Genomic DNA, 27,927 nt, shown 5'->3' on the forward strand with positions numbered 1-27,927 from the left:
GTCCTCTGGAGAGGTGCTAATCTAGCCTTTGCCTGAGGCTATCCGGCAAATGGCTCTTCGCAGGGCTTGGGCGGGGAGGGTCCCAGGGGATCAACGGGGCTGTTCTCAGTCCCGTTCCCAGAGGCTCTGCTTCTCAGAACCCCAGCAACCGCTGCAAACCTCGGAGAGAAAGCTGCCCTCACGTTCCAACTGATGCCAGACAATTCCGCTTCTCCCGTTTGAGTCTGAGTCCCTAGAGACTCGCCCGGATCTGGAGCTCAGAGTCTGAGACTCCCTCCTGATTGAAAACGACAACCCAGCCCTCAGCCACCAGCCCGCTTTGAGCGCGCACCACCGCACCTTTATATTTTCCACACTGCGCCTCCTCTGAGCCTCGGTATGCTGTTGTCTTTCCTTCTAGTTGAAGAGTCTCTCCTCAGCCAGCCTTCCTGTGGTTCTGGGTGATGTCCGTTCCGTCTTTTAGTTGTATTTTTGAAGTGGTTGTTTGTGGCAACAGTCTCCGGTGTTTACCTATGCCGCCATCTTGGTCTCCCCCCCATCAGATTTTTTATTCACTTGATTTTTAGATTTCTAGATTCACTTGTTAATAGATGTGTATTTGTTGTTCATAATTTGTTGTTCATTAGGTTAAGAACCAACCCAAGCTCTGGCAAGGGTAAGCAGGAAGGCCTACTGAGTCCAAAAAGTGTGAAGTACAAGTCCACAGCACCACACCATAGCCTCCAGTCATGTGAAGTACCCAAATTCATAAGTTTCCAAAGTTGATCCACCAGGGCTTCATTGCATAAGGGAGACTCCATGTTCTTAGTAAATGGTGGGTTCTTAGTCAACATGTGTAGAATCTTATGTCTTACATAGGATACAGGGTCATTCTGAATCATATTAAGGAGCCACTGCAGTTCTTCATAACTCCTGTCCACTTTAGTATAATCAACAACTGCTTCCAGAGCTGCTATCCTAATGTCCACAAAGTGGCCATATTCTGCATAGGATTTAAAAAGAGTTGGATCGCTCGGAACATGACCATTCTTCTGAAGCACTTGTATGGCTCTCAAACAACTCACAGTGATGGTGTGTCTATAACTTGGAAGAAGTTTTTCCATATTCAAAAACCTGGTGATTTCTTCAAGAATGAGTCACACATCTGGATTTAAATTATCTAAAGTTCGAACTTCACACTGACTGCAGGTGTTACAGAGTTGGCAAGGGCATCAATCATTGCTGCACAATAATAGTTATCTGAAAACTTATGTTTTCTGTTGTCATTGTACTCGATTAAGTCTAAAATAAATGTTAAGACTTCTTTGGGATGAAGGTTGTGAACATCTCTCAATAGAGCCACTGCAACTGGCATAGTCTTTTGTAGAAAATAACTTTGAAAGCTCATAAAGTTGTTTGTTTTCACAATGTTTGGACAAGTTTTACAACACCACATTCTAGTAAAGAGTGACTTCATGGCTGGTGGTCCTGTCCAAGTGCTCACCATTGAATTTGCAATCTTTGCAAGGCAGAAGCAAACTGACATTCTTACTTGGTAGAAACACTGCTCTTGCTCTAGAATGTCAGTGAGGGCAAGCCGCGATGCTGGTGTGGGGAACTTTTCCAAGGCCAAGATGGACTCTTGGATGTGCAACCACATCCCTCTCGTAGCAGAGCCAGTACTGCCACATGAAACCCGCTTGCTCAAATTCTACTTTCCTCAGGACTGACATATCAGGGTCTATCCTTATCCACAGCAAAGGGGAATCAGCATCCATTGCAGAAAGATCCATATCAACTTCCTCTCCATTCATCAGTGGAATTTTCTTCTTCTTATTCCTTCTGCTTTTGGAATGGCAAGGTATATCATGTTTAAGGCTGTTTTCTTCAATTTGCAATGTATGATTGAAGGATCCATCTAATTTCTGCACTGTCACTTTAAGTGGTCCCACATATTTCTGAGTTCCAGGTGATGTATAATCTTGTTTTATTTCCAATTCCAAGACATTTCTTTTTCTATTAAATGCAAAACTTCCATAAAAGTTTACCACTCCACTCTGGTCTACCCACTGCTTTATTAAAGGCTGAATGTCTTTGCCAGAGACATTCGAGATGGATTTCAAAAACCCAAATGTGGAAACCAACATTTGACTCCATATATGGGACTGGAACTTCTGAGATGAAGCAGTACTAGCCAAACTTGGCAGTTTATTGAAAACTTGTAGCATAAATTCCATACTGATCCTGTTTTCAATCAATCTCATCACAAGGTGAGCTTTATACTGGAACATACTGTCGTACTCCCAGGACAGCGTATGTGGATGCTTTATTGAAAAGTATAGATGGAATGCCAGATTATCCTTCTCTTTTTCTCCACCAAATATGGGATGTAGTAAAACTCCACCAGTTTTCAGCTCATATGCCACAATTTTGTCCAGCTCTTCTTTAATCCAAATGGCGGTATTCATTCACTCCAAAAGTTTTTTACATCCAAAGTCCATAAATATAGCTTAAAATTCCCTTCAGTACCCATTCACCAGACCAAGACATTCTGGATATAAAACATCCAAAAAACTACTGGACCAAGGACTGGGCTAAAACACCTTCTAGTCAAAGGTGTCTCATCAATAATCCTGGCACTGTGCAATAGATTTGTGCTAAAAATGCTCATGGAAGCATAAGCAGCCACTTCAACATAAGCCTCATTGATGAATACAGTCTTAAAGCAGGAGTATGGGTATCGACATGTAAGAATTTCTTCATAAAATTCAAAAACTTCATGAAGATATGATGTGGTATGTTTAAGCAATGGAAGAAGTTGGGGTAAACAAAAATGAGTAACCTCATGCATATATGGATCTACAAGTGTTTCAAAAGGTCCAATGGCCAAGGCGATATTTGACGCAGCTGTTGGAATGGTAAGCACATAATGGAAGGTCTTCTTCCTCATATCATGGGTATACACTGTCTCCACCAAATCGCCATTGGGAAGAGCCACCACCGCAGCATCTACTGTAAATTCTAATTTCCATGTACATAATTCAGAGTATGAGTCAACACATGGGAACCAAAATCTTGTGGAATTCTGATACCCACAAGAGAAAACGTGAGCACCTCTCTCTGCCATGCTTCCCTCTACACTGGGTACCACAAAATGAAGACCTCCTTTTGGCTGATCCAAAGAAAAACTGATGTGTATCTTTAGGACCTTTAATTCATCAACGTGTTTCCATAACTCTAGTGGAACCTTAATGCAAAGTTCTCCATTTCCTGCATCAGGATCCACAGCACTCAGCACAGCTGCATAGACGTTGGAAAAATAATTGAGATTTCTTTGTTGTGATTCATTGTGACAAACTTCTAATGTTGGATCATTATAAATAAAATCAGCTTCTAAATCATTGATCCTTACTCGGTATATTCTACACTGCTTGCTGTTCAACTTGATTCTATTCAAGTTTGCAACTGTGGGAAATATAGTCCGCTCCACAAATCCCACAACAGATTTTCTTTGGAAGTTTATGTTGTTGATGCAGACGACCTGATGGGTTAATTTGTATGGCTTTGGACTTCCAAAGCCCTTGTCTCCTTTCTTCCTGTTCATTCTGACGGGCTCCAAGACAGTGGGCAGCATGAAGCGATGCTGCAGAGCTGGGCTGCCCAGCTTCCCTGAGGGCGAGGGCGGCGGGCATTACCCAGCACTGGCACTGGCACTGGCACCACAGCTCCCCGCAAACACGCCCCCGGGCCGGGCTCCCCCGGTGCCCACGTCCGGCCCCGCTGCCTCTGCCTCCGCCTGTTGGGGATTAACCTTAGCAGGTCCAGGGTTTCCCAAAGGTGTGGAAAGAGTCGGTGAAGAAGGAATGACAGGGAACAGGGTTCAGTTGATTAGCAGCCTAGCCAGGTTCTCTAGCCAGGATCTCCAGCCAAGTTCTGTGTCTTATTGTCTTGTTACATCTGTATTTATAGCAGTTGATTTTAATCCTGTCAATTTCTATTCCAAAGGTTTGGGTGTTTCTTTTCTCCATTCCAGGGAGGAAAGATTATGTAGTTTAAGCGTTATTTTTTGTAGTTAAAGTGATTAACTACTGGCCTGGCACTTAGTTAAGGGGTTTTATTCCCTCCCTAACTTCAGGGAAAAATCCCTACCTGGGGAAACAACCTTTCTCAGAGAGGTGACCTTGGTTAAAACACATAGCGCCAAGAAAAGGAGCACACATATTAAGAACAGTATGCCATATACGCCAGGTCCCTTGAAACATATGCTGTGCAGATGTTTCTTCCCTGCCGAGACTGTGTCAAGCAGCAAGGATGGACCAGCTTCCGGAAAATTCCCCCTTTTTTAATTTTTTAAATGATAGCGCATGTAAACCAGCAGCCACCTCTCGGATTGGGTTGTTAAAGACTCAGAAGAAGACTGACAAGCAGTGTTTATAGCAAGCATACCTATAAACATAGTGGATGGAGTGCACAAGGAGCCTTGTTCCAGTAGAAGGTTGCTGGCCTCTTCAGTCAAGGGATTTCAGCTGTCCTCAAGTCGGTGGTTTGGTTATCCTTGTTGATCTAGCCAGCGGGCGGTGTCATTGGCGATGGGCTTTCCAAAGCTTCAGCAAGTTGAAGGGCTGCATCAAAGGGTCCACCAGGGCCGTGCTTGATGGTGGTGTCGGTGTCAGGGGAGGAGTCAGCTGTGCTCAGACTGTTAGAGGCCTCTCTTTGAGTCAAGAGACCAAGCTCCTGCTGCGGCGTATCTGATGACCTCCGTGTGTCTCTGTCAGCGAGTATCTTCGGGTGGCCTGCCAAAGACTGAAACCCATCAGCTATCTGGTAAATAAACCTGTGTGATTCTTGCACTCTGTCTGTCTCCTGTGTCTCCTCTCTTTTTAGTTTTGGTTTAAGCTCGGCCTTATTTAATTAAGTACCCTTTGACGTCTGTATTGGTGTATCCAAATGAGGCACTCTGGGTCACCTGTGCATACGTTCCCATAGAAGTGGAACACTGGTTCTCTTGTACTTCTCCTCAGCCAACTCGAGAAAGAGGTGGCCAACACCCTCCAGAGCCACATAGTCGAGGCCTAAATAGAAGCCCAGAGACAAGTAGGAGACCCACAGATGCAGGTTGACTAGGCAGTTGACAGCAGCCTCCACCTTGGTGGAATAATTCTGGAGAATTTGGGATCTCATGGATGTTCCACAATAAGAAGTTAAGGAGAAAAACAGTATTGGCTGGTCTCAGAGGTTGAGGATAGCTGTGGTGTTTCTGAAGGTGATGACTGGAAAAGAGGTTGGAGGGTGGTTGGAGGCTGGAAGAAGGGGCATCCCTGGGTCTGTGCCGTCCACACAGTTGAAGCAAGAGCAATAGCCCTACATTTTCTTGCTGATCAGTCAAATTCCTATGACAAGATTGTGACTCTTCTTGACTACTGGTTCCTAGATATAAAGAACCCCAAATGTCTCCTGGAAGGAGTATTCACCTGGGCTCTGCAGGAGGAGAGCTCCTGGTCCCTACAGGTGCATGAATGGAAAGCACATGTTCCTTGAGTGGCTTTGGGGGAGTGATGGCAAGTGGAGCTACTCCTGCGTGTGCCCCTTGGTTCCAGGCATCCTTCTGATTACTGTCACAGTGCCGTATACAAGTCCTGGAATAAAAAAATGCACCCTTAATCCTGGAGGATGGCATCCCATCCTTAGAGCATTGCCTCTGAGATGGCCTGCCAAAGGTGTGTTTGAAGCATCAAATTCACTGAGCCATCAGCTGACTAGTGATGGAGCATCAGATGCAATCAGCACATTCCAGGCCATGGCGCATGCTTGTACCTTCTTCTCTGTGAAATGGATGTCTTAGCCTGATGTGATGAATGAAAAAAACGATCAATTGCCAAACAGTGCCCCTCCTTCCTCTTTGCCATCTTGTCCTCTGGAATGTAGACCTTTTTAAAGAATGACCCTTCACATCATGTGCACTGTGGACTGTGCTGTGAACAGCCAGGCCACTTAGGTATGTCACACTGAGGTGGACTTGCAGAAATAAAAAATAAAAAACTCCAGAAATAATAAAAAAAAAGTTGTGTCCCCCACAATGGCACAGTCAAGTCCCCATACACAAGATCTCAGAGCGGGGCCTTATGCAGAAACAGGGCTACTGCCTGTGTAATTAGTTAAAAAGAAGTTTTGCTGGAGTATGGTGGGCTTATTCTAACATGGTTGGTGTTGTTTTATAAAAGGGTGGGAGAGGGGTTTGGTTCACAGATCCACTCAGAGAGACCATCATGTGAACATGGACCGAGATTGGGGTGATGCCCCAGGAGCTGGGGACACGGAGCTCACCCTTCCTCGAAGCCTGCAGAAGGAGCCAACGTGGCTGAGGCTTTGACCTGATGGCCAGCCTCCACTGGAGATGGTCTGTCGTTCCGGCCCCTCAGCTGTGGTACTCAGTTACCGCAGCTCCAGCAAAGACATCTTTCCAGTCATGTGCAGGTCTGGGCAACAACAGGCTCCACTTACAGGGAAACATGCGACCCCCTGGAGGCGGCAGACGCTAGGCCTGGCTGGTTCCCTGGGCTGGTCTACCAGTCAGATCACCTCCCTCCACTGAGCAGAGGAGATACTAGTGTGTCCAGATAATCACCGTCCCGCCTCCGTGGAAGCAACAGGCCAGAGCCCTCCTAGGCCAAAACACCTCGCCTCGCATCTTCTGCTCTCGCGGCAATGGCCCTCGTTCACCTTTTTAAAAGTCATTTCTTTTTTTCTTTTTCTGTTTTGATGTATCACCTTAGTCTTTATTCACAACTGCAGAAATGTGAGACTCTAAAGATAGATTTTGCTTAAATGATTCACAGACAGAAGTAGTTTAATTTTCATTATTTTTCATTGTTAACACTTCCTTTCCATTACTAATATTAACTGGATAGGTCTTTTCAGTGAATCAAAGCAAAGAAATACAGTACCTGCAGTGTACAATCAATAGGATAACTTTGTGAAAAATATCTGACAGTTTCCTTCTCTACTTAGTACAAGCATGCAAAATGCATACAAAATGGAGCTGTTGTGTTTAAACTTTATCCTTTATCCCTGCACACACTGACTTCATAATTCTTATTTCAGCAGACAAAAAAAAGACAGCTTTAAGTTACTGACTGAAAAGAAAAGATCCTCTGCCGGAAGCCGGACCACCCTTGCTGCTTGACACAGTTGCTTCGGGGAAGCAACATCTGCCCAGCATAGGATTCAAGGGACCAGGCATATATGGCATACTGTTCTTAATATGTTTGCTCCCCTTCTTTGTGCTATGTGTTTTAACCAAAGTCACCTCTCAGAGAAAGGTTGCTTCCCCAGGTGGGGATTTTTATCAGTAAAACCCCTTAAGTGCCAGGCGGGTAGTTAATCACTTTAACTATGAACAATCACGTTTAAGCTACATAATCTTTACTCCCTGGAATGGAGATAACAAAAACCCTAATCTTTGGAAAAGAATGGATAGGACTAAGATCAACTGGTATAAATACAGATGTAGCAGGAGAAATAAACTCAGAACCTGGCTGGAGACCCTGGCTAGAACCTGGCTAGAGAACCTGGCTAGACTGCTGATCAACTGAACAGTGTCTCCTTGTCATTCCTTCTTTGCCGACTCCTTCCACATTTTTGGGAACCCCTGGACCTGCTGGGGTTGAACCCCAATAATTGGTGCCCAACGTGGGGCACAAACCCACGACCCTGATATTAAGAGTCTCATGCTCTACCGTTGAAAGCTGTTTACTACTTGGAATCAGGGAAGTGCCGCGGGGCTGTGTGGGTTTTGCTGTATTTAAAACAATTTTTTAAAAAATAAGCTTAGGCCTGGCTTCCAGAGGGAGAGCGCGGGAGCAAGATGGCCACTACCAAGCGTGTGCTGTACGTGGGTGGACTTGCAGAGGAGGTGGATGACAAAGTTCTTCATGCAGCTTTTATTCCTTTTGGAGATATCACAGATATTCAGATTCCTCTGGATTATGAAACAGAAAAGCACCGAGGACTTGCTTTTGTTGAATTTGAGTTGGCAGAGGATGCTGCTGCAGCCGTCGACAACATGAATGAATCTGAACTCTTTGGACGGACGATTTGCGTCAATTTGGCCAAACCAATGAGGATTAAGGAAGGCTCTTCCAGACCAGTTTGGTCAGATGATGACTGGTTGAAGAAGTTCTCTGGGAAGACTCTGGAAGAGAATAAAGAGGAGCAGCGGTCGGAGCCCCCCAAAGCAGAAGCACAGGAGGGAGAGCCCACTGCCAAAAAGGCCCGGTTGAACCCTCAGGTGTACATGGACATCCAGATTGGGAACAAGCCAGCCGGCCGCATCCAGATACTCCTGCGCTCAGACGTCGTTCCCATGACGGCAGAGAATTTCCGTTGCCTGTGCACCCACGAGAAGGGCTTTGGCTTCAAGGGGAGCAGCTTCCACCGCATCATCCCCCAGTTCATGTGCCAGGGCGGCGATTTCACCAACCACAACGGCATCGGGGGCAAGTCCATCTACGGGAGGAAGTTCGATGATGAGAACTTCATCCTCAAGCACACGGGACCAGGCCTGCTTTCCATGGCCAACTCCGGGCCAAACACCAACGGCTCCCAGTTCTTCCTGACGTGTGACAAGACGGACTGGCTGGATGGCAAGCACGTGGTGTTCGGGGAGGTCACGGAAGGCCTGGATGTCCTGCGGCAGATCGAGGAGCAGGGCAACAAGGATGGGAAGCCAAAGGAGAAGGTGATCATCTCCGACTGTGGGGAGTACTTTTGAGAGGCGCCTCCTCTGCACCGCTCCACGAATCCAGGATCCGGCAGCCCCGGGGACCCAGCACCTGTTAACGTGAGAAGACCTACAACCTGGCCGAGAACATCGACGCACAGCTGAAGCGCATGGCCCAGGACCTCAAGGACATCATCGAGCACCTGAACACATCCGGGGGCCCCGCCGACACCAGCGACCCGCTACAGCAGATCTGCAAGATCCTCAACGCACACATGGACTCCCTGCAGTGGATCGACCAGAACTCGGCCCTGCTACAGAGGAAGGTGGAGGAGGTGGCCAAGGTGTGCGAGGGGCGGAGTAAGGAGCAGGAGCGTAGCTTCCGGATCACGTTCCACTGAGCCCGTGGCCGGCCTCAGGGCCGCGGGTTCCCAGTGCGTTCAGTCGGGGAGTGTGTGGTTACTGTCTAGCTTTTGCTTGCAATGAAATACTGTTTGATTCTCTGTTTCTTTCCAGCAGTTTTTTTGTACAATAAAGTTTAATCACAATTAAAAAAATGTGGCATTGGGTCTTTGCTATTAACATATGTACAATCCAGCCCAACAGGAAGGGCCTGCTCCTCCCGCCATCCTGGCCTGGCCCAACCAGAGCTTACAGACACCAGGGTAGGAGGGTGACCCACAGGGTCTGGCAGGAACAGAAGATGAGGCAGGGTTCCAGGCACGGAGTCCCAGGACTGGGAGGCACAGGGCCCCCCTCCCCAGGGGGCGAAAATGGCCACTGCCCCTAGAGACGTCTAAACTGGGGAGGGGTGCACGCAGGGCACAAAAGGGAAGTCCCCATAACACAAAGCAAGAGGGCTGTGCAGCCCCCAGGAACAGGATCTATACAGGCTGGCACCCCAGGTTTCCACAGGAAACAGCTGCTGGCAGCTACAAAACATTTACAGCTTCTTCTCCACAAAGAAAAAAATTAGGGGGTGCATGACAGGGAAGGCAGACGCTGCCTTAAATGTGTCGGGAATATTTCATTTTTTTTTTACTCAGAATAGCAACACTTAAGGTGACTCTATCTTACACATTTATCTTAATATAATCCCTTTTTATCAGGACATACACTTTGCTAGATTCCCCATGAGTTTCAGGTACAAGAGAGGCTTGAAGGAGCTGCTTGCACTGCTGTCCTGCCCAGGCCTACTATCCGATTGATGTCACTGTGAGTGATTGTAGCTGAAGTGGTTTCTCCTCAACCACCTGGCTCACCTGAACAGTGTGAACCAGCCACAAACCTTGAGTTCTCTCTTGTGCTTAAATAAATTCTGAATATTCTGAACTCTTGGCAGGATCTTCATTCTTTTCTCTCTGACTGTGGAATGGGACTGACCCAGGGTTTGTCCAGAACACCCATCCTCAGCAAGGAAATGGTACCTGTTTAGGGGGTTTGTAGTTTTCACATTATGCTGTGATGATTGGCTTAGGTTCTATTTCACCAATCAGAACACCGCTGGCTCTGGTTTATGGTATTTTGGTAAAAATGTTTTCCTATTGTACCATTGTGTTGGTTTTATTCACTGCATGCCATGATTTGAAAGCACTGTTGTGATCTGTCAGCATGTAGATATGAACAGATATTGTGGGGACATCAAAACTTCAGTGCTTCAGAAGGCAGAGCATGATGTCAAAAAATCTCTCTTTGTTCTATTATGGGTTCACTCAGCGAGATAGACCACCCACTCAGAATTTAAATTTAAGAGCCTTTATTTAGCTGGCCAGCTGACTACAGTCATAGCACCCTGCCGAAGCAAAGGCTGAACTACAGTGCTGACTTCCATGGCCAGCGACTATAGTTACAACACCCTGCTGAAACAGAGGCTGAACTGCAGTGCTGACTGCAAGAGTTACAACATTTTTATTTGCAAATACCACAAAGTTACAAAACCATAGTTCCTGACACAGTACAGCATCATTACAGTGACTACCTTCCTATCTATGTGTTCTAGGAAGAGAGAGTACAGAGTGCTGGGAAGGGGCCATGAGACCATATCTCAAGGCCTGGCCTGATGTCAGTACCTTCCTATCTATGTGTTTTAGGAACAGACAGCACAGCATGACTGGTCTGGCCGAGCACCAGATATGCAGCCCAGCACAGTCCAAAACCAGCTTATTTTGCATTGCTGCCCAAGGCCATGAAAGAAAGATGGCATGACTTTGTGGTTGTAATTTGCATCCCAGTACCTTGGTTATTGGTGAGGTCAATGGTCACCCAGAAGAGGAGACCTTTGCTGTCCTTCTGTTAACAATATGAATTATAGTCTCTGTTCATAGTATATGTTGCATAAGTCTCAGAAATGTTTAGGGGAACTCTTACCCATGTACTGCAAAGGAGCCATGTGCCATGAAGTACAAAATTTCATAATCTTGTGACATTTGTTGTAAGACTCTGAAGTTAAACTGCTATTGAGGCAGAAACACTGTATTCATAGGGATGGCAGAGACTGCAGTACATTAGATGGAAAGTGTCTCTTCTGACATAAATGCAGTGATGTTCCTGAGCCTGTGACTTGTGTGAACTTTGTGTACAGACATTCTCAGAACCTCCAAAAGCTTTTCTTGTAGCTGAAGTCATTGGCAGATAAAATACGTTATGGTTTTGTATATTCCCGTCTCTATATGGTGTTCACCACAAGGTCATTTCTCAATATGTAAGAACTCGAGGCTGGAGGAAGGATAATCCTGTAATCAGTCCCAGGAGGTGACTTTTGTAGCCAGTCAGCATTTCTGCTGATTACAGTGGCAATCACCTTCACTGCTTGTCAACATTTGCTGTCACTGAGACAAAGCTGTTCCTCCCAGGAAATGAGAACAGACATCCAAGAAAGTGCACTTTCCTAATGTGTACTATTGTTGAGCCTTGACATAGAAATACAGCTGTGAAACCATCACATATGAAATAATCTACTCTGTCACTCATAAACAAGGCGTGGCAAAAGTAAACTTAAAGTTGTGAATACACAAACCACAGAGTTTGCTCTTTTAAAACATATTTTTAAATACTTTTATTTATATTTCTTGGGAGAGAGGAAAGCAGAGGGAGTGAGAGAAATGCCCATCAGCTCCCTCCTGCACACCCTTTACTGGAGACCCAGGTGGGACTGTGCACTGACCAGGAAATGAACCAGGACATTTCAGTGCAATGGATGACACCTTCCCAACTGAGGCACACTTGTGGGAGCAGATTTTATTCCTGTGTTTTTATTTATTAGTTATCATTTTCCCCAGCAACAACTCTAAACCTACATTTCAGTAGCTTTTCAAAGATTTATTTTTACATTTCCAGCTCCTGGGGCATAGCATGCATGAACTAGACATTCACTGAATAGAGTCAGCTTTAAAGTCATAGAACTTTTTGTTGCTATTCTTAGATGGTGAGACTTTCGGCATCTACATGAAGAGTTCAAATCTCTCCCTCCTCTACTTAATCTCTGAGATGGTTGTCAAAATAACTTCTGTATCCTTCATGTGCCCAGGTGACTATGATATGCTCCTGTAATTATAGCATTTATATTCTGTTCTTTGTATTTCAACTATTCTCAAAAGTGTCTCCCCTTAGCTTGTGGATTTCATTTTCTTTTTTTTTTTTTTTTTTTTTTTTTTTTTTTTTTTTTTTTTTTTTTTTTTTTTTTTATTTTTAGCATATTATGTTCAATGTTATTTCCTTTTTTTTTTTTTTTTTTTTTTTATTTTCCTCTTAAAGTATTACAAAGGGTATTACATAAGTATCCTTTTTCCCCCCCCCGCCCTTGACAAACCACTACCCTCCCTTACCCCCCAGTGTCTTATGTCCATTAGTTATGCTTATATGCATGCATACAAGTCCTTCGGTTGATCTCTTACTCCCCTCCCTCCTGCCCCCCAACTCTCTCTGGCCTTCCCACTGCAGTTTGACAATCAGTTTGAGGCAGCTCTGCCTCTGTATCTATTATTGTTCAAAAGTTTGTAATGGTCTTTATTATCCATGAATGAGTGAGATCATGTGGTATTTTTCCTTCATTGACTGGCTTGTTTCACTTAGCATAATGCTCTCCAGTTCCATCCATGATGTTGCAAATGGTAGGAGTTCCTTCTTTTTAACAGCAGCATAGTATTCCATCGTGTAGATGTACCACAGTTTTCTAATCCATTCATCTACTGATGGGCACTTAGGCTGTTTCCAGATCTTAGCTATGGTGAATTGTGCTGCTATGAACATCTGGGTGCATATATCCTTTCTGATAGGTGTTTCTGGTTTCTTGGGATATATTCCTAGTAGTGGGATCACAGGGTCAAATGGGAGTTCCATTTCCAATTTTTTGAGGAACCTCCATACTGCCTTCCATAGTGGCTGCACCAGTCTGCATTCCCACCAGCAGTGCACAAGTGTTCCTTTTTCTCCACATCCTCTCCAGCACTTGTCGTTTGTTGATTTGTTGATGATGGCCATTCTGACAGGTGTGAGATGGTACCTCATTGTTGTTTTGATTTGCATCTCTCGGATGATTAGTGACTTTGAGCATGTTTTCATATGTCTCTTGGCTTTCTGAATGTCCTCTTTTGAAAGGTGTCTATTTAGATCCTTTGCCCATTTTTTGATTGGATTGTTTATCTTCTTTTTGTTAAGTTGTATGAGTTCCCTATAAATTTTGGAGATTAAGCCCTTATCCGATATGACGTTGGCAAATATGTTTTCCCACGAGGTGGGTTTTCTTGTTGTTTTGTTGATGGTTTCTTTTGCTGTGCAGAAGCTTTTTATTTTGATGTAGTCCCATTTGTTCAGTTTCTCTTTAGTTTCAACTGCCCTAGGAGCTGTATCAGTGAAGAAATTGTTTTGGCATATGTCTGAGATTTTGTTGCCTTTGTATTCTTCTAGAATTTTTATGGTTTCCTGTCGTACATTTAAGTCCTTTATCCATTTTGAGTTTATTCTTGTGTATGGTGTAAGTTGGTGGTCTAGTTTCATTTTCTTGCATATGTCTGTCCAATTTTCCCAACACCATTTATTGAAGAGACTATCTTGGCTCCATTGTATGTTCATGCCTCCTTTGTCAAAAATTAATTGAGCATATTGGTTCGGGCTAATTTCTGGACTCTCTATTCTATTCCACTGATCTATATGTCTGTTCTTGTGCCAGTACCAGGCAGTTTTGAGAACAGTGGCTTTGTAATACAGCTTGATATCTGGCATTGAGATCCCACCTACTTTGTTCTTTCTCAGGATCGTTGCAGCTATTCGGGGTCTTTTTTTATTCCAGATGAATTTTTGGAGAGTTCGTTCTAGATCTTTGAAGAAGGCCATTGGTATTTTAATGGGAAGTGCGTTGAATGTATAGATTGCTTTGGGTAGTATGGACATTTTAATGATGTTGATTCTACCAATCCAAGAACATGGTATGTTCTTCCATCTGTTTATGTCTTCCTCTATCTCTTTTTTCAACGTCCTGTAGTTTTCTGAGTAGAGGTCTTTAACCTCTTTAGTTAAGTTTATCCCTAGGTATCTTAATTTTTTTGGTGCGATGGTAAATGGGATTGTTTTTCTGATCTCCCTTTCTGAAAGTTCACTGTTGGTGTATAGAAATGCCTCAGATTTCTTGGGGTTAATTTTGTATCCTGCTACATTGCCAAATTCATGTATTAAGTCTAGTAGCTTTTTGATGGAGTCTCTAGGGTTTTGTATGTATAATATCATGTCATCTGCAAATAAGGACAGTTTTACTTCCTCTTTTCCAATTTGGATGCCTTTTATCCCTTCTTCTTGCCTAATTGCAATGGCTAATACTTCCAGTACTATGTTGAACAGGAGTGGTGAGAGTGGGCATCCCTGTCTTGTTCCTGTTCTTAGGGGAAATGGTGTTAGTTTTTGTCCATTGAGTATGATGTTGGCAGTGGGCCTGTCATATATGGCTTTTATTATGTTGAGGTATGATCCTTCTATTCCCACCTTTCTGAGAGTTTTTATCAAAAATGGGTGTTGGATTTTGTCGAATGCTTTTTCTGCATCAATTGATATGACCATGTGGTTTTTTTCTTTCAATTTGTTTATGTGATGTATCACATTTATTGATTTACGGATGTTGTACCATCCTTGCATCTCTGGGATGAATCCTACTTGGTCATGGTGTATGATCCTTCTGATGTACTGCTGGATCCGATTTGCTAAGATTTTGTTGAGGATTTTGGCATCTATGTTCATGAGGGATATTGGCCTGTAATTCTCTTTCATTGTGATGTCTTTACCTGGTTTTGGTATTAGGGTGATGCTGGCTTCATAGAATGAGCTTGGAAGCGTTCCTTCCTCTTGAATTTTTTGTAGTAGTCTGAGGAGGGTAGGTTTTAGTTCTTCCTTGAATGTTTGGTAGAACTCCCCTGTGAAGCCGTCTGGCCCTGGGCTTTTGTTTGCTGGAAGCTTTCTGATGACTGCTTCAATTTCTTCCATAGTTATTGGCCTATTGAGGTTTTTAGATTCTTCCTGATTGAGTTTTGGAATGTTGTATTTTTCTAGGAATTTGTCCATTTCCTCCAGGTTGTCCAGTTTGTTGGAGTAGAGTTGCTCGTAGTATTGTTTAACAATCATTTGTATTTCTGTGGGGTCTGTTGTTATTTCGCCTCTATCATTTCTGATTTGGTTTATTTGGGACCTCTCTCTTTGCTTCTTGGTGAGCCTGGCTAGGGGTTTGTCAATCTTGTTTATCCTTTCAAAGAACCAGCTCTTGGTTTCATTGATTTTCTGTATTGTTTTTTTGGTCTCTATTTCATTGATTTCTGCTCTAATCTTTATTATCTCCTTCCTTCTGCTCACTCTGGGGTTTTCTTGTTGCTCTCTTTCTAATTCTTTGAGTTGTAGAGTTAGATGATTGACTACCATTTTTTCTTGTTTTTTGAGATAGGCCTGTAGAGCTATAAACTTCCCTCTCAGGACTGCTTTCATTGTGTCCCAGAGGTTTTGGATTGTTGTGTTTTCATTGTCATTAGTGTCCAGGATGTTTTTAATTTCTTCTTTGATGTCATCGGTAACCCAATCAATATTTAATAACATGCTATTCAGCTTCCAAGTGTTTGAGTATTTTGGGTTGTTTTTATTGTAGTTTATTTCTAACATTATGCCATCGTGGTCTGTGAAGAAGCTTTTTATGATTTCAATCTTCTTGAATTTGTGGAGACTTTGCTTGTGACCCAATATGTGGTCTATTTTTGAATATGTCCCATGAGCACCTGAGAGGAATGTATATTCCGCAGCTGTGGGGTGAAGTGTTCTGAAGATGTCAATTAAGTCCATCTGATCTAGTGAGTCATTTAGGATTGCTGTTTCTTTGCTGAGTTTTTGTCTAGCGGATTTATCCAGTGATGTCAGTGGTGTATTAAAGTCCCCTACTATGATTGTATTGTTGTCGATCTCTCCCCTGATATCTTCCAGAAGTTTTCTTATGTATGTGGGTGCTCCTGCATTGGGTGCATATATGTTTACCAGGGTTATATCTTCTTGTTGTATTGATCCCTTTAGTATTATGAAGTGGCCTTCCTTATCTCTGGTTATGGCCTTCACTTTGAGATGTACTTTGTCAGATATAAGTATTGCTACCCCAGCTTTCTTTTCCTTTCCATTTGCGTGAAAGATATTTTTCCATCCCTTCACTTTCAGTCTGTGTGAGTCCCTTCTAATGAGGTGGGTCTCTTGTAGACAGCAGATGTATGGGTCATGTTTTTTTATCCATTCAGCCACTCGATGTCTTTTGGTTGGAGCATTTAGTCCATTTACATTTAAAGTTATTATTGAAAGGTATTTGTTTGTAGCCATTTCTTTTTGTGTGTGTGTGTGTGGCTGTTTTCTTTCTGAGCTTGATATTTCTTCTTTTTACACCAGTCCCTTTAGCATTTCTTGCATGGCTGGCTTGGTGGTGATAAACTCCCTTAGCCCTTTTTTGTCTGTGAAGCTTCTTATTTCCCCTTCAATTTTGAATGATAGCCTTGCTGGATAGAGTATTCTTGGATTCAGTCCTTTGCTTTGCATCACTTTGTAGATTTCCGTCCATTCTTTTCTGGCCTGATGTGTTTCTGTTGAGAAATCATTTGATAATCTAATGGGAGATCCCTTGTATGTTACTTTCCGTCTCTCTCTTGCAGCCTGTAAAATTCTCTCTTTATCCTGAACATTTGCCATGGTAATTATGATGTGTCTTGGTGTGGGTCTTTTCGGGTTCACCTTGTTTGGGACTCTCTGGGCTTGTGTGACTTTTTTCTTCCCCACCTCAGGGAAGTTTTCTGATATTATTTCTTCGAATAGGTTTTCTACTCCATGTTCATCTTTCTGTTGTTCTGGCACCCCTATTATTCGTATGTTGTTTCGTTTCATGTTGTCCCAAAGCTCCCTTAGGCTCTCCTCCTGTCTTTTAATTTTTTTCTCCATTTGCCGTACAGTTTGAGTGTGTTTTGCTTCCTTGTCTTCTAATTCACTAATTCGGTCCTCCGCTTCTCCCAGTCTACTGTTGATACTTTCAATGGAGTTTTTTATTGAAGCTATGTCACTCTTCATTTCTTCTTGGGACTTACTTAAGTTGTTGATTTTTTCATCTGTTTCTTCTAGCTTCTTGCATAAGTAGTTGAGTTTTTCATCTGTTTCTTCTTGCTTCTTGAACATGTGGTGCATGTACTCTAGGAACCTTATTCTGAATTCTTTTTCCGTCATGTTGCATATCTCTGTCTCACTTAGCTGCTTTTCTGGCGAGTCCTCCTTTTCTTTCCTTTGGGGGTTTCTTTGCCTACCCATGTTTGATCTCGCTGACATATGTAGATGTTGAGGTGTTCAGTGGCTGCTCCCTGGGTGGCAGGGGCTCCTTGGGTTGTGGTTGCTGCTCAGACGGTTGCGGTAGCAGCTGCTTTCCAGTTGGCAGCAGCTCCTCTGGTGGGTGTTGTTCACAGCTGTGTTGGCTCTTCTGGCTGGTGGGGGGAGGCTTCACGTACAGTTGCTGTTCCACAGACAGAGGGTGTGGTGATCAGGAGGCTGTGGTGATCAGGAGGCTGCGGTGATCAGGGGGCTGCTGTTGCTTGGATCTGCTGCGTTGATTTAAAGGCACAAAATACAACAGAGCAAGGCACAACGTACCAGGCACTGAACACAAGTATATTCACAATATTAATAACTCCAAATAAAGGTGACCACCCGAATTAAGAGAATTAGGGGATAAGGGAGAAAGAAGAGAAGAAGATAAAAGAGAGAACAGAAAAGAAAAATAAGAAAAAAACAAACAAAAAAGGAGTGCAAAAATAGAATTGGAAAAAAGAGGGGGGAAAAAAAGAGAGCGAAAAAAGAGAATGAAGTAGAAGTGGGGAAGAGACTCCCCGTATGAGGAGCAAACTCCAATAGAACTGCCACTAATCTCAACAAATTCCAGCAACAGATCCCTGGAGATGAATGCAAACTACAAACCACCAATAATATCCAGAGGGGTAAGGGAAAACAGAAGCACAAAAATAGCTGGGGTGGGGTGGGGGAGGGAAGGGAAAAACCAGCAGAAAAAAAAAAGAAAAAGAAAAAGAAAAAGAAAAACAACCTCACAACCAGTCCTAAAAAAGAAGAAAAAACACAAAACAAAACAAACAAACAAATTAAAAAAAAAAAAAAAAAAAAAAAAAAAGCCCAATATATTCAACAATCAAGAAAACAATAGAAAGATAAGAGAGAAAAAAAAATGGTTGGAAAGTGAAGAAGGATAAAGAATAGGTGTATAAGGATTTAGAGCAGTAGATTGGAAATAGGATATATAAGTAGGGTGGAATTAGACAGGGGGTAAAAAGAGGGAATTGGGAAAGTCTGGAGCAGGAATAGGGTAAGAGAAACAGGACACCAAAAGGGGAAAAGTAAGGAAGAGGGTTTTAGCAAAGAGGTGGAATTGAGATAGGGAAAATTAATGCTAAAGGAACGATGAAAATAGAATGGAGAACACTAATCCCAAAAGAAAATAAAGAGAAAATAAAATGGCACTTTAAAAAATGGTAAAATGGTAGGAGTAATAATACTGGTTAAAAATAAAAATGTGGTAATTGAAAGGGTAAAATCAGGTGATGGAAAAAGAAGAAAAAGAGAAAAAAAAAATTGGTTTCTTAGTAAAAAGGTGAAAAAATTAAAAAGAAAAAGAAAAAGAAAAAATTTGCAGTAGTGATGGTCTTTCGGTTCTTCTACTCTTCAGCCTGGTTCGCCTTGGTCCTGCCAGGTATTTAGGAGAGTGTTGCCTGCATTACACTGTTCCTCCGTGTTGTAAATCACAGTCCTGATTTTAAAGCAGGCCGTATTTGTGATCCAGTCTGCCTTAATTTGTATTCCCCTAAGAGTCAGTTTGTGGCTCAACCTCTGGGTGGCAGTGTTTTTGGGTTGGCCTCTGAGGCTATACAGCTTCTCTATCCTTTTTTAATCCTTACCCTGCTCTGTGTTGTTGGTGGGACTGAAAATCCCTCTATAGGCCAGACCCTGGTAACTCCCAGGGACTAATCAGCTTGTTTTAGTCCTTTATCTCATACAGGGTGGAATCTGGGTGTGGCTGTGCTCCTTGCCTGGGGGGCTGGGGGGAGGAATTCCACCCTCTGGAGGAATGGCTGCCCCAGTCCTGGGCCCAGGGGGGTCTCAGCACTCAATTCGCTGCCACCTCCTCCGGCTCCCCCTCTTTCCTCAGCCTCTCCCCAGATTCCCCTCGTCTGCACCTTCACCCTCTCTTCAGCACAGGTGAGTGTCTGTATCCGAACTGTCCTATGAGCAGGGTTCAGTGAAAACAAAGAAACAGACAAACGCCGGCCGGCCGCGGAAACGCTCCTCTTACCGGTCTGGGAAACGCTCCTCTTACCAGCACTGCATGGTCTGGGAAACGCTCCTCTCTTATGGGCACTGCACGGTCTGATCAGTTCCTCAGGATGCCCCCTTTAGTCTCAGTTCTCCGCAATCACAAAATCCAAATCTCAAATCTCCTGGCGCCAGCAAACCCGCGGAACTCCTTACCCTGGTCAGGGTCTGTGTCTGTCCCAAGAGACGCGGCTGTCTGCCATGCGGTCTCCCTCCGACCCTCTGGGCTCAGGTCTGGCAAACTTTCCTGCCCAGATCCCTGGTTTTTAACCTTTCCAGGGGAGGTCTGCCCTTCCAGGCTGCAAGCCGTCTCACCAGCTGAGTAAATTTGCCAATTCGGGGTGGGTGTTATTAGTTTCAGCTGCTTACTCCGTTTGCTCCGGGACAAGACCTGGGACGCGTCTGCCTATATCGCCGCCATCTTGCTTCCTCCTCTCATTTTCTTTCTTTCTTTCTTTATTTATTTTTAGCTTGTGGGGTTTTAAATAATTATTTTTTGAAAGGTATACTTTCCTACTTACTTCAATCCTCCGTTCTAACCCATTGGTTTTAAGATTATATTCCCTGTTTTGTTTTCTCCCAAGAATTACCAGAAATCACCCAAAGCACTCTTCTTTGAAACCAGTTATAGTCCTTTTGTAGAAATAAGTTTCCATTTCTTTTGAGGATTCCTTCAAATAAATAAATAAATATTCAATAAATATTAATGCTATAAAACACAGGTAAAACCCCATTACATCTCTGTTAAATCAGAAAAGAAAAAAAAAGTCAAACATTGCTTTGGGCAGAAACATTTTTTAAATCTTTTTGAAGGATTATCTGGCCACTGTAGCAGGTGTCATCAAACAGTTTATATTTTAGAACCATTTTAGTAATAACAGGAGAAAAAAATAAGTGTACAGGGAGGTGGGGGAAAATATATACAAAGCTGGTTGTGAAAAGGTTATTAGTAAGGGATAATTGGGAGTAATAAATGACCAACCATAGGGAACAGCTAAACAAGTAGGGCATGTGAACTGTGTGAGCATATAGATTATTCGCATAGATCCAAGCTTGGTGAAGACAGCAAAGCATGTGTTTCGTGGTCTGGTCATAACCACGCAGAACTGGGGTCCAATTTGGCTCTAGTGTGAAGACATGGAAAGAGGAGGTGCGGTAGGAAGTATCTGGAGTTTAATCTTGATTGGATCCCCCCACCCCTTATATCCCTTCTCTTTACATGTCTTTAAATGGGTGATGATAGAGGGACATCTGTGAACTAAAGCACATAATATTCCCACAGATTTTCAGACAGAGATTAGGACAGAAAATTTGACACTTAGAATATATGTCAAATGTTTTCCCACCACAGTAGCTCCATCTCTTTCATGGTGTTCAGTGGGGAAAAGGTATCTCACAGCAATCAATCAAGTGACAGCAAATGGAATTATGATTAAATTTTCTAATCAATTTATTTATCAGGCATAGCCAATATTCTTAAGAACCATAGTTCATTAATCCAGATACAAAAAAATTTATAGTAAGCCACTTTGCTTAATTTTTTTCCCCTAGACAAGTCCTCAAGACAGAGGAGAATAAAATAAGGGGACATATCCTTGCCATGGGTACTGAGGGAACATGAGGGTGGAATCTCTGTTGCAGGAGCAGCTTAGGGTGTTAATCCAAACAAGGGTTTATTAAGCCGTGCACTTTCTACTCTGAAAAAACATGGCATGTCATAGCATATGTGTTCTCTTCACCCCTGGTTTACCATTATTTGTGTACCTAGCTTATTTCTACTATTCCATAAGCTCCTAGGGCACAAGGACTATTCTCTGATTTATTATATTTCCCAAAGCACCCAGAACCCAATATATGTTCATTAATAACTGGGGAGAGTATAAGTTCAAAGTATAAAGCTGGGAGTTGGGAAAGAGATACAAAGTGTAGGGCTTTCAGTGAGGCCCCTGGTCACTGACTGGACAGATGGTGAGAGGACCCATGTTCTTCCCTCCACCATGTGTCCCAGGGCTGAAGGTAGCTTGAAGGGGCCCAGAGAAAGAGAAGCTGGTGAATGTATAGATGTGTGATTTGGCTGTCACACTGGAAAAGGAAATGTCACCAGCCTTGTAATCCAGGAAGATGTCCACACGCCTGGGGGGCTCTCTCACCCGCAGGCGGGTCGGGGGGAAGGTGGATGCCTGGTACTCATTTCCCTTCATCATCATCACCACCCAGTAGCCATTCTCTGGTGACAGAGTCATGCTCCCTTTCTGCTTGTGGCTGCTTTGCAGATACCCAGGACCCACCCTGTCTTGTCCCCCACCTCCACTTCCCAGTAATGACGGCTAGAGCGGAAGCTCGGAGAGCCCAGGGCAAAAATGCAGCTATCAAATCTTTCTGGACTGTCAGGCATATGGATCCATTGGTTTCCAAGTCTAGCACTCTTCAGGTCATCAGAGATGATGAGGTTGAGGTGGGCAGTTTCTGCATCCAGAATCACATTAACTGCAGAGAGAATTAGGATACCTAGCTGGGAGTTAATGGGCAACAGCCCCTCAGGTTCACCCCACCTCCAGAAAACATGGACAGGAATCCATCAAGCCAAGACTACTCGCCTTGATCTGGCACTTACCGGCATGTGCCTGAGCATCAATTAGTTCTGGAACTACAGAGAAAAAAGAGATGAGGGGGGAAATCCCGAGCATTCCCACTCAGAGGACTAAGTCTACCTGGATCCCCACAACAAGGAAAGACAAGAACCCATATGCTCAGGACCTGACCCCTCTGCTTGGCTATAACCCCGTTCCTCCCAGGCACCAGGGCCTCTCTGGTCTGATGGGTTGATCCAGCTAAAGGAGTTTCGCACAGAACCTGTGAGGGCCTGTTATGACCTTTCTCTTGCCTTTGTTACAGGTATTTTTCTCACTCTCTTCTAAATAATGTCCAGAAATCAAAAGTACAAGGAAATATCATAATAACTCCTGCTCAGCACATACCACCACCACAGTACTTACCATTGAAGGTTTCCATTTCTGAACGCAGGGTTCCTAAAGGAGAAAGAGAACTGGAGTTAATTTCCCCAGCTGGGGACAGATCAGAAGGAGGCTGAAGGCAGAGTCAGAAGACTATAAGAGATGGAGAAGGGATGCCTGGGGGCTATGGGCTACATGGATCTCTGGGAGGAAGGTAGCAGGCACCTTCTATCTTCCCCCAAGCCCACCTACCTGAGAAATGCTTCATGTTCTTCTCCACAAACTCTGATTTCTGGTGGAGCAGATGGATCTTCTCTTTCACCGCTAGAGGGGTGGCCCATGGCTCAGGGACAGTCACTGTCTTGACTCTAGAGATAAAAGACTATTGTCCAGAGAGGGCTGGAGCATGGAGTGGCCCAAGCTCCCATAAAATGGAGGGAGGTGCAGCCTCCACAGGGCACACCCAGCCCCGCCTGGGCTTTGCAATAATAATTCCTCCCTGGACTTCAAGTTCTAAACATTGGTCCTCAACTTCGACCATGAATTTGCATCACCTGGGGAGTTTTTATTTTTTTTTAAATCTATTTTTATGCATTTCAGAGAGGAAGAGAGAGGGAGAGAGAGATGGAAACATCAATGATGAGAGAGAATCATTGATCAACTGCCCACAACCTGGGCATATACCCTGACCGGCAACTGAACCATGACCTCCTGGTTCATAGGTCAACACTCAACCACTGAGCCAAGCCAGCCGGGCTCACCTGGGGAGTTTTTAAAAGCACTGATGTGAAAACCACGAGTTTTAATAATAGCCTTAAAATGCTTCTGATATTGAAATGCTCAGCCCAGAATTATCTATGTCAAATTAATTATACTTCCTCAGTCATTTTCTTTCTATTGAAATAAAAGGATGATAGATGAGGAAAAAGACACACACAATGAAATACTACTTCACACCCATTAGTATGGCTGTTGTTAAGAAAAAAAATAGCCCTGGCCAGGTAGCTCAGTTGGTTAAAGTGTCATCTCAATATACTAAGGTTGTGGGTTTGATCCTTGGTCAGGGCATGTACAAACATCAACCAAGGTATACATAAATAAGTGGAAGAACAAATCAGTGTTTCTCTCTCCCCTTTGCTGCCTCTCTAAAATCAATCAATAAAAACAATTTAAAAAGAAAAAAAGAGGGGGCAGGGCTCCCTCCCTAAGAACTGGGAGCTCGCCACAGCAGGCAGGCCTCGGGGCTTCAGGGTACAACAGGCGGTAGACTACAGGCACTGAGCCACCGATGGGTTGTTATAAACTGCAGTTTCACTGGTTCCCTGAGAGAATAAGAACCCCCCATACAACCTGGCTCACTGAAGTCAGGACGCCCTCCTGAAAGGCCCTTGCCCTCCCCTCCTGACTCCACACGTCCACTGCCTCTCTTCTTAAAGGCTGCCCCCCAGCACCGGTCCCTGTCTCCTCAGTCACAGCACTCAGCTGCCCCCCGACGCTGTGGGACATGGTCCACAGCAGGTGCTGGCGTGGCCCTGTAGGCCCGGGAACCATGCAGGCTCCCGGGAGGGGCCCCTCAGACAGATGCCACTCCCACTCCAAGTCCTGGTCAGGTCTGGGTGGCTTTAAACACTCCTCTCAGCCTTTCCTGCAATTGGAGCCAAGTGTCCAGAAGAGCAGGAGACTGCTGTCTGCTCCTGAAATAGCCCATTAACCTAAAGAGGGAGGGAGCCCCAACATTCCTTTAACCAAAGAGGGAGGCTAAAAATAGCCCTTTCTGTGGGAGGGGCCGGGAAAAAGAAGGAACAGTCTGGGCAGCATCTGGGGAGGGTTCCAAACTTGAGCATCTCACGGCTGTCCAACCTGGCCGCCACCTACTGGACTGGGGCATCAGCCCGGTGGGGTCACAGCACGAGCTGTGGGCTCAGCCTCCGCGATCTCAATGTGGAAGGTCCTGATGGCTGGTCCCCTCCTGCTGACCTTTAGTCACAGCAGCACTTACCGAAGCTCCCAAAATCCTCCTGTCATTGCCTCCCCGCCCTCTGTCATCTCCTCCCTCTCCCTACTGAGAAAATGGAGGCGTCAAGCAATTAGGTGATGATTAAGTCAGGCACCCGAGTCCATGTCATTGACAGGACAGAACCTCGGGCTCCACAGCCTGATTCCAGTGTGCACAGGTGGGCTAGCCACAGCTCAGGTGTCCCCTCTGGGAGCCCTCCCTGGTCCCACCTGCCTTGTGCTCTGGTCCTGAGCGACTGGAGAGAAACAGGCTCAGACACATGTGCCCACCATCACCTCCTCCCTTCGGGGCTCCGAGACATGGCTCCTCCCTGACCTGGGAATGCCACCTGGCCTTTCTTTAGCTGCTGCCCCTCCCACACCTGGCTTCCCCCTCTGCCAGGTCTCCGCTGTAGGGTACCTGGAGAGGCAGCCCCGCGCCCTTCACCTGCCTCAGCTGTACCGAGAACAAAGGAGACTGCCCTCCACCTACATCTCCTGACACCAAAGGGACAAAGGCTTGTTCTAATCTTCCGTAGGCCACTCGCTGTCCAGGCAGCCACCTGCTGTCAGCCAAGGTCAAGCCTTTGTGCCAGCCAGGAGCACGTGGAAAGCTGGGACTGAGACCCCACAACGTGGGGCATTTCACCAGAGCATTCACAGCATCTAATTCCTCTCATGTGCCACTTACAGCTGTGTCCCTGCCCCTCACCTTTCCGGGAAGGCGCTGGAGACAAGTCTGAATGTCTCTGGAGGCCCACCTCCTGTCACCCTGGTGGCTCAGCTGGTCTCAAGATGGCACAACCAGAGATCAGGCTGACGTCAGCCCTGGGCTCCCTTGCTAACTCAGCTACAGGCCAGGATGCTGGTCTAGTCACATGGCTCATAGGTGCTCGGGACTCCCACCCCAAAATGCACACTGCATCCCAGAACGAAGCCCGGCCCTATGCAGGGCCCCTCCTGCTGGAACCGGAACATCCACGCTGTCCTAGTGCAGGATTAGGAGGACTGGAGACCGTGTGGCGTCCCCTCACAAACCCTGCTTTCTGCCTGCACACCAATGGTGTGTGCTGTGACCTCTGCCATCAGCATCTAACAGGTTTAGGCTCCACTGGCTTCAAATACAAACCACAAATTTCACCCAAAGCCACTCTCCAGAGAGAAGTCCACTTACGCCAATGGTAAACTTGAATTTGAATGGTGGCCCCTCAAAGAAGGCGGCACAGTTATCGTCACTGCCCGTCACCAGCCGGTAGAGCCTGGTCTGCTTGATGTCCACGCTGTTGATGACTTTGTTGTGTCCCGTGATCTCGCCCACAGAAGAGCCACTGTCCCACAGGAAGATGGCTCCAAACCTTTATCCAACGAGAGGAGTCACAGGAACAACAATCAGTCCTGCGAAGCTGGATGAGACACGGGAAGCTGAGTGTCCAATTCAGCCCCGGCTCATGACCACGCTTCACATTCCCATCCACACTCCCATCCAAATCACACACTGACGGCACTGCGATTTTGGCTCTATACGGTATTTGTCAAAAGCATGGAAACCATGTGTCTGCGCAAGGGGCCAGAGGTCCGTGCTTGTGTGGTCCAGGGCCAGCAAGCCTCCCTGAGAAAGCATCTGCCAGGAGACCAGTTTTATGGTTAGTTTCCTTACTGGGCAGGACCACAAAATACAACTCCCATCCCCTCTGAGGGGAGATGATGCCTTGCTTTCAGCTGGCATTCTATGAAACCGTATTGTTTGGTTACTATTTGCAATCTAATAAAAAAGAAATTGTTAAGACCAAGAAGGATGATTTGAAAGCCCAGCTGGTCGAGCATCAACCCATGCACCAAGAGGTTGCCGGTTCAATTCCTGGTCAGGGCACATGCCCGAGTTGCATATGGGCATGCAGGATCAGCTGATCGATGATTCTCTCTCATTGATATTTCTACCTCTCTCTCCCTCTCCCTGCCTCTCTCACTCAAATCAATAAAAACATTAAAAAAAGAATGATCTGAAACTCTATGGAAGAACTGATACCTACCATAATACACATTACAAAGAGGCTCCCAATAATGGAGACAGGCATATGCCTGCCAAGTTCAAGTTCTGGAGGGCAGCCATGGCACCCCAGAGGAAACCCTGATTGCACTTGGAATAAGAAAACCAGGGTTCCTCTCTGGTCACTAGACCTGGGAGTGCAGCAGCCACTGAGGGCCACCTACTCAGTGTCCACACACCCTATCTTCCTTAGTGAGGGAACCTGGGTGATGTGCTCAGCTGGGAAATGTCAGTCTCCCTTTGCTGCTGGGAGGGACCCAACCCTGCTCTGTGAGAGCTGCATCTCTTTCACTGCCTCCCTTTGCTGCTTCCTGTGCTGGAAGGTGGGCATGATGGTGGCAGGAGTTCTAGGACTCCAGAGACAGACAGACAGAAGGTGCCTGGACCCTGAGACAAACCCCGAGGAGCTCACGTACTGTTACATGTCACTGAAGCCCACCCTGAAGGAGCCAGTGGCCCGTGCTGCTCACACCTCTGTGAGGAGGCTCAGAGCCTGGCACCTAGGGGGGCTGAACACACACTCGTCCCAGCTGGCACACTGAAGTCACCCCTCCCACAAGGGACACCCAGAAAGAAGACATGGAGGGGAGGGCCAAGGCCAGATTCACTTCTCCCTTCCTTCCCCGACCACAGCGATCCTCTTACTGTCTTCCGTCCAAGGAATGTCCTTGATCTTCCCAGCGAAAGGCTGGTACTTGTACTTCAGGAGGTGCTCCTTCTGCATGGTGTCCCAGATCAGCAGCTTCCCAGACACATCTGTGGACATAACGGGTGGCAGGAGCCCCGGTCATCACGGGTCCAGGGCTGCAGAGCTGTGCAGCCTGGCACAGGCCTCCTGCAGTTGGCCAAGGCCGCCTGGGAGGGGGGTGTGGTGTAGGTCAACGATCCCCAGCCACTCACTGACCAGCGCCTGCTGCCTCCACGAGGCCTGCTGCTGGGTGTGTGCCCCTCACCAGATTCCGTGATCACCACATTCCAAGATCTACACAGGCAACAGGAAGCCCAGGGACACAGGTGGCAAACCCAAGGCACCAGGCACAGCCTCGCTTTATGACCATCTTTCTTTCCTTGTAGGGGACCTAAATGGCGCACGAGCCTCAGTCACTAACTTCCCAACACTGGGGACCGGAAGTTCTTCCAGGGTACACGGTGAGTATACCAGTGACACCTGCCTCTCTCCTACATGGCTGCTGCATTACTAACAGAATCAAGGCGCACAGCTGGGCAGCCGGGTGTGTGCCAGGTGTTCGTGGTGGCCCCCATGGGGGTTCTTCTCGTGAGTTTTATTTCACATGCAATGATTAAAACAAAAATTATAACAATATCTGATATTAAAGATAATGATATTTAAAAGTGAGAAGAGTAAAGGGAAT

At 45.4% G+C, this 27,927-nt stretch overlaps 1 protein-coding gene and 2 pseudogenes across 1 annotated transcript; 1 reads left to right on the forward strand and 2 right to left on the reverse strand.

Annotated features, from left to right (window-relative positions):
• Positions 1–605: 605 nt before the first annotated feature.
• Positions 606–3,613, reverse strand: LOC139018491 (transcription initiation factor TFIID subunit 2 pseudogene; annotated as a pseudogene).
• Positions 3,614–7,833: 4,220 nt separating this feature from the next.
• Positions 7,834–8,749, forward strand: LOC139018492 (peptidyl-prolyl cis-trans isomerase E pseudogene; annotated as a pseudogene).
• A 12,743-nt stretch (positions 8,750–21,492) lies between these two features.
• LOC139018494 (pyrin-like) lies at positions 21,493–27,320 on the reverse strand. The gene is given in 7 exon segments (XM_070427059.1): positions 21,493–21,803; positions 21,806–22,045; positions 22,173–22,205; positions 22,555–22,587; positions 22,765–22,894; positions 25,682–25,862; positions 27,163–27,320. Coding segments are annotated over 7 exon segments (1,086 nt in total).
• Between the last annotated feature and the right edge of the window lie 607 nt (positions 27,321–27,927).

The sequence above is a fragment of the Myotis yumanensis genome, unplaced genomic scaffold (genome assembly GCF_028538775.1).
Source record: "Myotis yumanensis isolate MYYU_CA2020_CCGP unplaced genomic scaffold, mMyoYum1.0.hap1 SCAF_10, whole genome shotgun sequence".
Taxonomy (NCBI): Eukaryota; Metazoa; Chordata; class Mammalia; order Chiroptera; family Vespertilionidae; genus Myotis; species Myotis yumanensis.